Raw genomic sequence first — 13,414 nt, 5'->3', positions numbered from 1 at the left:
CATGCACTGAAAGCTCTCTCCTCCACATCACGAGTAGACACGCCCCTTATTGCTGACTGGCTACAAGTTTGTTTTGCGATTCGGCCCGAATCAGTTTTCTAAAGTGTTTTTGAAAAATCACTTACTCTGCCTTTAAGGACTGCCGAAGACAGCTGACTCCTAATGTTTTTAATATTCTTCATATTCTGTGTGGTGGTCAGTTCATACTGATAGAAATTAATCTTTTCCAATAAGTTTAAACTGATTTTTGCATTTTATGGGCATTTTTACCTTTATAAAGCCATTTTTTCTAAAAGTGTCCATTATCTTTTGAGTCAAATTCTTACATTTAATCAGGGAATTAGAATAATAAGACATTTGGGCTGTTACCAAGCAAATTAAATCAACACAGAAGCTGCATCTGAAGTGGCATTTAGATGTATTTACACACATGTATTTTGTTTAATGCAAGACATGAATGCATTTAACCTTCTATTACAAATGCATAAATAATGTTTTGATATATTAAACATACAACGTTGAATACTGATGTTTGAAATGATTTAAAACATGAAAAAAATCAAAAAAGAAAAGAAAGAAAAAGCCGAAATTTGAAATTAAAACCGCCAGTAGGTGGCAGCAAATCACTGTTAATAAGTGAGTCATTGCGATTGAACCGAATCATTTAAACGGTTTATTCATTCAAGAACGAAACACTGTCATGTTGCTCAGAGACACAAAACAGCGCTGTGGCTGTATTCGGGATGATTTTTGTTGGCGAAATAGAGCAAAAACAAGCAATATGGTGTCTAAAACGTAAGTCTCTTAATTTACTTATTGTTTATTGAATTCAATGTCACATTTGTAATGGTAATTTTTGGAGAAAAACGGCACTCTTCGTGTGAAATTGAATAACTATATGAAGTGGTATAAATATATAAGTTTTCTGCCATCATGTCTTGAATTTGTGATCATTCTAAATGCATTTTAATAGACTGAATCATGCAGTGAAAGAAAACACACTAAATGCACACACATTAGTCTAGACTTCACATAATGTATGCGTGCGCTCTGTAGGGATGTTTTGAATGGTTTTTGCAAAATACTCGATAATGTCAAATCGCACATCGTTTTTTACAATTACGATATTATCGCAGACGATATATATCGCACACCCCTAGGCTAGATACAGGTACTGTTTGTTTTTTTGTCTTAAGCTACATTTTAAAAGTCTTAGTTGGATTATTCCTGGATCTTACACAATAAGAAACCTTTTCTAAAAGCACTGCTATTTTGTAACATGCCATAAAATGCTTCCTAATTATATAATAAGTTACATAACCTGAATAGCATGCGCTTTAAATATATTATTATATTTAAATAATTTTAATGCATTAAAATATTAGATTTACTATATATTAGATATTATATTTTTTAATTATATAATAATTTTATATTCAAAAATAATAAAATATAAAGATATGTGCTAAGATGCAAAATGTTAAAGTCAAAAGGCTTTGTAAACAAAGTATGATAATTAATGAAAGTACATATTATTACATTATAAATTACTAAATAATATTATATTGCAATAATACAGTCTAAAAATGCAACAACAAAAAATATAACTAAAAAAAGAAAAAATAGTTCAGGATTGTATAGAAAAATATGATACATTACTCAAAGCATATATTATTACTTTCTAGATTATATCATTATATACATTAATAATTATAATCAAGTAAAAAGTCAAAGTCATCTAGATGGATTTGGGGTATTTAATTTTACATAACCTTTTCTTGAACTTTGCTGTTTTATAACATGCTATGAACTGCTTCCAATTATATAATAAGTTATATAACATACAAGAACTCATGATCAATAATTTATTTTAATGCAACTAAATATTTTACATATAGCCTATATCATAACAATTATTTTAAATGATAAAAAATAATTTTATAAAATTATTATTAATATAAATAATATTTTTAATTATATAAGAACAATTATATACAGTATATATATATATATAAGTAAAATAAAATATTTTGCTTTAATGAAAGAATATATTACTACATTGACAAAATAGTATATTATCTATACCGATACAGGCTTAAGTAAAATGTAAAATCTAGCTAAATATTTGTGCCATTAATACAACCTTTCCATAAACATTGCTGTTTTATAACATTTAGCCTATCATGCAATGTATGCTTATTATATAATAAGTTATATAATACTGTATGTGTAGCCTATCATGCGTACAAAACATGTCACATTACATATACTATTTTATATTTATGCAATGATTTGATATAATACTTAAAACATCCAAATGTATGAATACTATAAAGATACATGCCAAACGACTAGAAAAAAAAAGATGAAAGTAAGGAAGCAAGGCTGTTCAAGATTGTTCAAGACAGTCTTGTCTCGAACTTCCTTGTGTAAATCATCTGTCTGGATTATTCCAGGCATTTACACAACACGCCACCTCGGTGTATTTACTTTTATGCAACCCCGAGTGATTATGAAACACTTCAGTGACATTCAGCTCCCCGGACCGTATGAAGAGCGGAACCTTCAGACGGAGTCCGTGCGCCTCGGGGGGCGTTTGAGGTCGGTGCTCCTGCACAATTGATAGATAAAATAAAAGAATCCGTGAGTATTACAAAATTTAATAGTAATAATTTAATGTATCGCAGCACAGCCGGGAGATCCTACCAAGGGTGTAAAAAGGTAAGACGCTGGTTTACCGCCACACACGCCTGTTTAAGCGGCGATAATGCGTTTTATTAGTTATATGAGCACAGTTAGCGCGGAAGCTAACGTCAACAAAAGAGAGCATCGCCGCCCGTGCTAACGCGCTAACAGCTAGCGCGCTCGGTAGGCTTCAAATAATGATGCGTTTTATACACCACGCATATAAGACAGTACAAAACAAATGGATATGCGTATCTAAAGAGGTTTCGCGGATGTTAGGTGAGTTTTCCGGCCGGTTGTTCGTCTTTTAGTAGCGCCGCTGGTCACCAAGTACAGTTATGTAAAGGTGCCTCATTCAGTTCAGTCCACAGAAGCGCTTTAAAACACTTTTATGTGATGTGTGACGCCGAAATAGGATAATATACTTCTGGTGTGGGGACATATGTGGATTTGTGTTTTTGTAGGACGACAGCGAGTTTGTGGCGAGCGCAGCTGCAGAATAATCTACCTGAGCTTCAGTTTCATTTCACACACTATCTGTCTTATAATGGAAAAGATGCGCTTTATTGAAGTTTAACGTGTTTCTGTTGTTGTTTTCTATGTAAATCACAATGTAATACTCGAGGTCAGCCGGTTTATAATGGTTTGTGTGGAACTGTATTTCAATACATATACATATACAGGCAAACACGTATACATATACTTTGATTGAAAGTCATTGATTTCTACTGTTTTTGTTGGAACAGCTGCAAAAACCTTAAAGTAATAGTTCACCCTAAAATGACAGATCTGTCATCATTTACTGTCCCTTCATGTCATTTCCAAACCTTATTACTGTCTTCTGTCAAATATATAATATTTATATTGATATTTTTGTCATATATAATATTTTTTCTTGTACATATTTTGTATATGTGTGTAACAATAATTATATTTTTTTATATATTTAATTATATAATTAAAATACAATTATATACATATTAAATTACATATATGTGAGCAAAATTATATATATGTGTATAAATGTATAAAAAAAATGTGTATAAATATAAATATTTTTACATATAATTATAATATTTTATTATGAAGTTATGTATATATTATGACACTTATACAGAAAATACATCATAAAAATAGTCTGCTATGACTTAAGTGTGTGTGTATGTATATATAAAATATGTAAAAATTTTGGTAATTTTTACACACGCGCGCACACGCACACATATATAATTGCTTAATAGTGCTATATATGTCATGAATCAAACATATACAGAAACGCATTATAAATATAGTCTGTATGACTTGGAGACTGAAGGCTTGAGTCATGCAGGCCCTTTTTATGACTCTTTCGTGGTGTTTTTTTTGTCATTTTTGGTGCTTGACATCAACCTCATTCACTTTCATTGTACAGACAAAATTATCCAGAACAACGACATAATTCCTTTCTTTTGTGTTTCCCGGAGACTGAAAAATGATACGGTTTATTTAGACAGCCGGAGATCTCGCTTAAAGTTTCCGCCTGTCCAAAATAAATAAGCGGACACGGGCGCTGGATGAGGCAGGTGCGGTGTGAAGGTGCGGGACGGAGAGGATGAGTGTGTTTTGGAACAGGCTGTGCTGTACTGTGTGAATGTGTCAGTGTGTCACGGCTGCAAGCGTGGCCTACATTCACAACGCTCACTGCTTTCTCTTATATAACCCGCACTTATGTAAGAAGCCTGAATCTCTCGCTCCCTGTCCTCCCTCTTCTGTTTTTTTCTTCTTCTAGTTCTTTCTGTTTCTTCTCTTGAACATTTTTTTGATTGGAGTTCTTTAGTGGCTCTTTGTTCTCCTGTTGTTGTATTGTTGCTCTGATGCTTGATTACAGCTGAAAGTGAATTACACCACGCTGAATTCTGTCTTCAGAAACTTTTGTTTTTGCTCTTAGCTGAAAAGTAAACATAGTAACCACTATGTTTTTTTTTTAGTGACCAGTATGTTTTTTTTGGCTAATACTGATATAAATTCACAAGTTTGGGGCCAGTTCTGTGTTGCCACTGAAGTATTTGCATACATTGATCTTGTATGTCCATTTTTAATGTATATTCATATATATATATATATATATTATTTTTTTTGTTTTCTGATGTATTATACATTTTTGTAAAAAATTTTGTAGCTTGCTAACACCAGATTTTCAGATTGTCAAATGTTCATAAATTAAACTATGATAGTCTTGAAAGCAACATGTCATCATTTTCCAGCAAAAGCATGAATTTTTGGAATCACCTTATAGCTGTAAAATTTCTAGCTTGTTGCATATTCTCTTTTTCTGTAAAGAAAATAGTAATAAATGATAATTGTAGTGAACAAAATTATGTTGTAAAGAAAACAGAATAGTTAATAAAACATAAATATATATAGCAAATATAAGACTTTGCAAAAAAATTAAATTTAACATTGTTTTGTGCCCCACTAAATGCAACATTTTACTCTAGTACAATTAATATTTTCTTTAAATTAATTCAGAAAAAAAATTGGAATTGTAAGTTACTGTTTTATTTATTTTTATTAATTGGCAGTTCATATGTTTTGAAAAATATACACAACAGAAAGATAACAGTTCTGTTATCAGATGGCGACAATATCAAAATGTTAAAAAAAAAATTTTTTTTAAAGAAGTCTCTTATGTTTGCCGAGGCTGTTTATTTGATCAAAAATACAGTAAAAACATTAAATGAAATAGTATTACAAATCAAAATGACTGTTTTCTATTTTAATGCATTTCAAAATTATGTTTATTGATGTGCTGCAAAGCTGAATTTTCAGCATCATTACTCCAGTCTTCAGTGTCACATGATCCTTCAGAAATCATTCTAATATGCTGATTTGCTTCTCAAGAAACATTTCTTACTATTATCAATGTTAAAACGGTTGTGTTTTGCTTCATATTTTTGTGGAAATTGTGATGCACTTTTTTCAGGATTCTTAGATGAATAGAAAGTTCAAAAGAGCTGCATTTATTTGAAATATAAATATTTTGTAATGTTACAAATGTCTTTACTGTCACCTTTGATCGACTTAATGCATCCTTGCTGAATAAAAATATAAATGTTTCTCCCAAAAAATCTTACCAACCCCAAACGTTTTTTCCACTGTGTTTGTTCTTCAGGTGGTCTGAATGAAGATGTGTAAGTAATGCTCTTGGAGACCCAGGGGACACCATGTCAGAAGAGGCGATCTCAGGGAGTGACCTGGAGCCCAGCCTTAACAGCGAGGAGGAAGAGGAGATGGAGGAGGAAGAGGATGGAGAGAACGATGGGGATGATGAGGAAGACATGGGCGGTGGGCACATTTTTTTAGTTCATACCGTCTTTTCTAACCATTATCTTTCTCATCTAACACCTGTTTGAGTTTGAAGATGCATTGATTAAGTATGGCCCTATGATTTTGGCGATGTGGAAAACGTGGATGGAATTGTGGAATCCAGTCATAAAAACGGAATTTACTGTAAAACGCAGAATGTCACGGAATTTGTCAAAGTTTGGATGAATTATCTACTGAAGTATTCTTCAGTAGAATGTATGTACTGTACTACTACTACTTCGATTAAAATGATTAAAACATTATTTTTTTAAGGAATAATCACACAATATTTTTTTCCATGTTTTAATTTGAATAGTAAATCCCCTTTGTTTGCCCAAAAAATTTAGTTTGTTGAATTTATTAAAGCTTAGGTCCGTAAATTTTTTTTGTTTAAAAATGATCGAAAATCAATTTTTGAGCAAGTACATAACCAATCAGTGTTCAAAACTATCTGCTTACCTTAGCACGATTCACACCTGTAAGCTTGTAATAACGTGTTCTAGTCTGAGTGATACTGGTAGGTTTCCGCAGGAAATACGAGCTTGCCGCCGTTCGTCTTTGCGTCATTACATCACGTCTGTATACATAAAGGAGGAGTCGCAGCTAGTATATATCACATGTGTGGATGCTGCAGGTGGCAGATCACTTATTATTGAATCCAGAAAGGTCCAAACGATTTATTTCTATGAAATTCGAATGGTATGACAATTAGAGATTAGACTGTACAGAAATTGAAATCTACAGATAACGCTAATACACACTAAATACACGTAGTCACGCAATGCTGGTGTTGTTAACATTAAAAATTTGAGAACAAAGTATAACAAAAATAATTTGCACGGTTTGACGTGATCTGTGCTAATTTTGCGAGATATAATCAGCATTGGTAGCGCGATTTATTGTAATGCTTTTTTTTTTCTCAGTTGGTGAGAGCAAATTATATTTGCATCATACTTCTAAGATGTAGAATCTGTGATTCCGATGTACAGTATCCACACCGGTGCAGTTACTGACAGAAGAGCCGTGCCGATGCACAACCCACGTAAAGATTTTCTTTTGAAAAAAATTTTTTTTTTTATTGTTTTTTTTTTTTTTTTTTTTTTTTCTCAGTTGTTCAGAACAAAAGTGGCAGACATGTTACTTACTTGTTCGGATGAAAAATTCTTCCGGTGAAAATTCTTATTTGGTTCATACTTCCAAGACGTAGTATCTGTAATTGAGAAGTACAGTGAATATCCACACTGGTGCCACACCTACACCTCAAAACATTAGATTCATCCGTGCTGAGGAGCCGTGCCGATGCACAACACAGAATTTCTGAGGAGAAAAAAAAACTATTCATAAGGCTATTGTAAGAATAAATAGTTTTTATGCATTCAAATAATTAGACATGCTAAAACACAGATTTGGTAACAATAAAGCATAAGGTGATAATTAAAGTTGATTAATTAGACATGCTTGTTGATTGCTAAAATGTAATTTAACCATTAAAAAGGAGTCCAGAAAAATGAAAACGGAAAAAAGACGGAATTTGGAAAAAAATAAATAAAGCTGATTTCATAGGGCCCTAATTAAGGCATGTTTATATGAAGTTAAAAGCATCAGGCTTCTGTCTGGCATCACCGCTAATGTGTGCGCTTAGCTTTCAGTCTGTGAATCAATTATTGATTGCTTGGTATTTCCTCTCAACAGACCAGCTTGAGAGCCTGGAGGCCAAGGATCAAAGAGATCTGACCAGCCCGGCACCTACCTCACCGATGTCTGGAGACTCCAGCCCTGAGCCCTCATCCCGACCCTCGTCCACCTCACGGACGTCATCACGGCCCGGCTCTCAACCCCCATCCAGCCCAGACAGCCGCAGCAACGCGTCTGCCAACAGCAACACCAAGAAGTCGTCGTCCAAAACCTCTAAACCTGCTCACTTGAGGAGGAACATCCGGTATTCAGCTTGATTTAATGATTATGCATTAGTTCCTGCCCACTTTTTTTTAGCGGCGTCGAATCCAGAAGTATTATTTTTTTCCTTCATTTTTCAAAAAGTTTTCGTTAAATCATTATAAGCCATGCTGCAAAGTGAATCACAACATTACAAACTTTGATTTGAAGCAATAAAGTAATAAAGCAATAAAAACAAAAAATAAAAGTACAAGACTGTGGACTTGACGGCTTTAATGAGTGAAAAAACTACAATCCCATGAAGCATTGTGAATCATGTAATTGAATGAAAAACTGGTGAAATATAAAACATTCATTTAAAGTTGTTGAATATATCTGTAGAAACCAAATAGTTTTAGATCAGACACTACAGACAAAAGCATTGTGTTTTTGGATTATTTGGCTTTTCATAACATGTTGTTTCAAACTAGTGTAAAGAAGATATTCAAGATACGCTTTTGAGTGTTTATTTTATTGCAGTTTATCTATTTGAGTCTGTAGATTTCAGTTACAATACATAAAATCCAAAGGTGTTTAAAAAAAAAAAAAAAAAACTTTTTCCCTCCACTCCAGTAGCACTTACACCAAAACTCATATGTCATTTGCTTGGGTTTTATACAATACTTTACTCCTAAAAACATGGTTAAAATGTATATTATAGCTGTTGACAGTATTTTGTGATTTATGGAGTGATAGAGATATCCAAAATCCCCTCAGTAAAAACCTTTGTCAGTAAAATTAAACATCTATTTTGAACCTAGCTTTGTCCAACATTCTGGAAAAAATGATGCAAATGAGTGCAAATTTAATTACATATAGCTTAATTTGTGTATTTAAACAACATTTAAGAAAATCTGTAATACAAAAAATGCTTGCGATTCTCAATATAATAAATTAACTATTTTTACAGCATAGCATCGCTCTCTGATTGGTGGAATTTTCTGTATAGCATAATGGCCTTTCGCACCGCTTTAGTTCCAGAACTAAAGGTACAGTACTAAAGTACGGGGACGATTTTGCGCGAACTATTTCCCAGTACTATTTAAAGGGTTGCATTAGTTCCACAATTAGTTCTGGTACTATGAAAAGGTTCCCGCGGTGCGAAAGGCCCTATAATGGGTAATGTAGTTTTTCACCACATATTCAGCTGGTAAACATGATTATTTTAATTTAGTCGAAATATTGCAAATAGATGGCTTCAAAAGCATTAAAGGGGTCATATGACATTGCTAAAAAGAAACATTATGTTGTGTATTTGGTGTAATGGCTGCACACATCTGAATATTTGGGTTGAACTGTTCTGGAACAGTGTTGTAAATACAACTTAACCACTGATTTCTAGTTGTGTCCTCTTTTGGAAGGCACAAAGTAGTTTCGCTTTCACAATGAAACACACAGCATCCCCACAACATGGCGGCGGCAGCAACAATACTACAGCGAGAATCAAATTTACGCCTTCTTTCTTTGCGTGAACATTTGGGCGGCATTATGCAAATCTTCCCACACAGTGATGTAGACATGTGGGGGCGTGTTTAATCAGAATCAGAACAGGACAAACTAACAAAAACATAAAAACAACTGCGGAGCACGCCACGGAGGCAGCCATCAGCGTCGGCGCCATCTTACTAATCGAGGCGTTTTAGGATGGCGTGGACGAGTCTTAACTTTTATAAAGAATATCTTTTTGGGTTTGAGACTTTTGTCTTTGCAACTTTAGGGATCTTATCAATTCACGAACAGCTTGTAACACTCCAAAGAGAAAGGAAAATTTCAAATTGCATCATATGACCCCTTTAACAACCTCATAACTCACAACAGGTCTGTCTATAAAGGTTTATAAGTTATTGTTAAAAATTAAAGGTCACATATTTTACACCTTTCTGGAGTTTTATTTTAAGTCTTGATGTTCCTAAGAATATATATTTGCGGTATAAGTACCAAAAACCATCTCAATATATTTTTACAGCTCCTCTCTCAGGAGCTCTGCTGAGAACAGGTCGATTTTGGCCTGTCTAATTAATATTCATGAGCCTCTCTTCTGATTGGCCTGTTGTTTTCTGAGTGACACACGGCCAGGACAACTATAGGTAACTAGGGTCAGCCGACGTCACAGCGCTAGCTGGAGGCAGCAAAACAAAGGGGAAACTGGAGGCGGCCCATTCAAACCAGCGCAGATTCGGCTACATAAGGAGCTTAAAATATCATCTTGTTGTGATGTTGGGTGCCAGAATCAACGTAATACAGCCTCAAATTAGAAATTTGATCGCATATCTGCTGCCACTGCCAGACAAAAAACCGACGACAGCTGTGGTTAAACGCAATAAAACGAGCGGACTGGACAGAAACGATCGTCAAAAATGCTCGCGTTTGCAGCGCACACTTCTTATCAGAAAAGGTTCAATAAAGTATTCTTTTGTTGTTATGGGCGCGTCTACAGATTTCTTGCCATATGTCTATGTTTCTTGCATCTCACGACTATGTCATGTATGAAATAATGTCTGTGTGCATGTGTGCAAAACAACAAACTGACGATTTATATATAATCATTTGTAATTGTATATACATTGTTGTGATTAATTGTGGCTGGAACAATAATGTAGCTGTAAAAATAGTTGCCTGCTGAAATTGAAATGTATATACATCTTCATCATGACTAGATAGACACGGTGAGTTTGTCTTTACTATACATGTTAGATGTAATCCACCTCATAGTTACAATCCTGTCAGATCGGCCATCCTTTGAGTGAGAGTGTAACGTTACAGGTCGGCCGATCTGGTTTCGTGGTTAAAGTTAACCTTTTCACATGTTTCCGTGTTGTTGTTGCTCAGCAATGGCATGAACGCGATGTTGTCTGGGGGTTTGGCAAAAGGAGAGTGGGACGGTGGGCGGTGCTCGGGGTGGTGACTGAAGGCGGTGACTGTATAGTTCTGACGTCAACTTTTTACGGAAGTCACAACGGTTCGTGAAAAATAGCTAGAACTTTAAGCAGGCTGTGTGCATTTTACTGTGGACTGACTGTTTTGAAACTTACAGTATATGGTAGTTAAATAGACCCTAGACCTCAGTTATCGTGAAAAAAGACAGGAAATTTCAGTTTTGACAATATAGGACCTTTAAATAAATGCAGACTTGTTGAGCATCTTATAACCCCAAACTTTTGAACAGGATATAGGGTCTATATAAGGCCTATATGCCAAAGTTAAGCGTCTGAAGCCAAGACTAGTTAAAACAGGCTCAAAGTCTCTATACTAAAAAATGCACACATCACCTATATATTTTCACAGTAATTATCCAGCCACCCAGCGAGCAAGTTCATAACGAGTAAACCAGAAGTGCAGTGCGTAAGACTGTGAATGTATCTGACAGAAAGGAGGTGAGCATCTTTCTGTGATGTCCTGCACTGTGAAGGGTTTTTTTCTTCATGTGAGTTACAGCTTAAAGACCACCTCTGCTACTTGAGGATTAAAAATATTGAAATTTCCGTATGAATTTCATTCCATCTCTTTCAAACGGCTGTGGACAGCTCTAATGAGGTTTTCTCTCTTGTGCTGTCTTTCTCTCACACACACACACACACACAGCTGTCACATTAACATACCTTTCACCCTCCTAAACGTTACATCAAACAAATGACATGAAAGACCTCTCTGTGGACTGAAATTGCCTGACAACAAGTTTTAGTAAGGGGCAGGCAATAAGAGAGCCCTTATAAAATATTATTTTCTATAACTGCCCATTTATATCTTGAGTGTCAAAACATGACACATCTATCACCTTGATTTGGATGAGAGGAAAGATACGCTTTAATCTTAAAGTGCTGTTTTCATGGTATGCATTTTAAAGCTGTTATTTTTGTACCTGGATAATTCGACAAGCTGAAGACAGAACATGCACTGACAGATTAAAAACCCTCCAAAATGTCTCAAACTACACTATTTTATCTCCTACGCTGGATTGAAATAAAATAGATTCAACCCAGTCCAAATGGAATACAGTAGAACAAAATATTCATGTACGGTCCCGAAAACCTTTAGAGCCCTGAAAATCGGAAAACTACAAATCATTGTGTCATCTTTTTCCAGCACACTTTCCTTTAAAACAGATTTTAATAAACCACATGCTTCACTAAACCCATAGACATTCCACATTCATTTTATCTTTTATATCCGTACTATTTTGTTTAGCAGAGAAATCTTCATTTATAACATCTATGCTGTGTGCATGTGTTTTGAGACTATGGAAAGACTATGCAAAGGAAGGTGTTTTGTGTCAGTGATTTGAATTTCATGATTCTATTATACACTTCTCTGGCAGTTTTGCCTGTGTGTGTGAGGGAAAGATTGTGTGCATGTGCATGTGTGGACCTAAAAGATAAATCTGTGCGCAAGTAAATTATCTTGCCTTCACCACACGTTGCCTCATATTACGTTTTCTTCATTTTTGGCTTGATTCTCATCTGTTCTTTGTCTAGATGTTGCAGTGTATTTGAGGGTATGAAATGTAAAAACGTATAGTGTGATTTTAATAGTGGCTGTATGCTGTAACCGGAACAAGGTCAGGAAATTAGTCTAATGTGTTGCAGAATCAATGATTATTTGTGTTTGCATAACAGTAATGCATAATGCAATTACATTACCTGTAATAGTGTGATGTAAACAGAAATGTGTTAGTATGGCTTTCTCAAAAATAATTTTTTTCACTTTTGTTTAAACAAAACTTTTTTAAGTATTTGGGCTTCAAGTATAAAAATACAAGTTGTTATTATATTTGAAAACAAAATATTCACATTATAAAGATATAGAAAAACCTGACAGAACACAATCGATAAAGTTGAGAGCCTGGACATCATTTGCAGTGCTTAATCGGAGTGTGTGAGATTCCCGTTTCCATAGTAACAACAACTCTGGGGTGTGTTTCCCAAAAGCATCGTTAGCTAACTATATGGCCGCAAGTTACATTGAACTCTATTGGTAACGACGGAACTTGCGATCATATAGTTGCTTTTAGAAAATGCACCCCTGAATGGTAGACCTTGCTCCAGGATTGTGACTAGTGAAATACTTTGAATTTCAGTATTGTTAATTATTTAGAGGTAAATAAGGTTCAAGGAACATTAGTCATGCGATTACCATAATGATGATTATTATTTATATATTTTTTAGATTATTTAGATGATTTTTTTTTACATTATTATCATAATGTGGCATAATTTTTTTTGTAAACAATTTGTTGTCACAAAATGAATCTACGATGATTTCACTGTAAAATTCTAAATACAGTATTTTATTTAGAGAAATTACTGTTAATTTTTGTTAAATTCTAACATTTTTACAGTGTTTCTATGCTTCAATCTGGGCTCAAAAAAATTTATTCTTATTCAACATATGGCTTAAAAACTGCATTCTCAGTCAGGTGAGAGAGAGAGAGAGAGAGAGAGAGAGAGAGAGA

The 13,414-nt window shown here is 34.3% G+C and overlaps 1 protein-coding gene across 2 annotated transcripts in view; it reads left to right on the top strand.

Annotated features, from left to right (window-relative positions):
- The first annotated feature begins 2,541 nt into the window (after positions 1-2,541).
- The window catches only part of LOC107731328 (RAD54 like 2), a 28,950-nt gene continuing 18,077 nt past the window's right edge, over positions 2,542-13,414 (top strand). For both annotated transcript variants that reach the window (XM_016542382.1, XM_016542381.1), the window contains exons 1-3: positions 2,542-2,721; positions 5,837-6,009; positions 7,723-7,969. In XM_016542382.1, the coding sequence (XP_016397868.1) occupies positions 5,889-6,009; positions 7,723-7,969 (368 nt within the window). In that variant the 5' untranslated portion in view covers positions 2,542-2,721; positions 5,837-5,888. The remainder of the gene's footprint in view (positions 2,722-5,836; positions 6,010-7,722; positions 7,970-13,414) is intronic.

This window comes from Sinocyclocheilus rhinocerous, unplaced genomic scaffold (genome assembly GCF_001515625.1).
Source record: "Sinocyclocheilus rhinocerous isolate Xijiao unplaced genomic scaffold, SAMN03320098_v1.1 scaffold3173, whole genome shotgun sequence".
NCBI classification, from domain to species: Eukaryota; Metazoa; Chordata; class Actinopteri; order Cypriniformes; family Cyprinidae; genus Sinocyclocheilus; species Sinocyclocheilus rhinocerous.
This window is presented reverse-complemented; position numbering and strand designations above follow the sequence as displayed.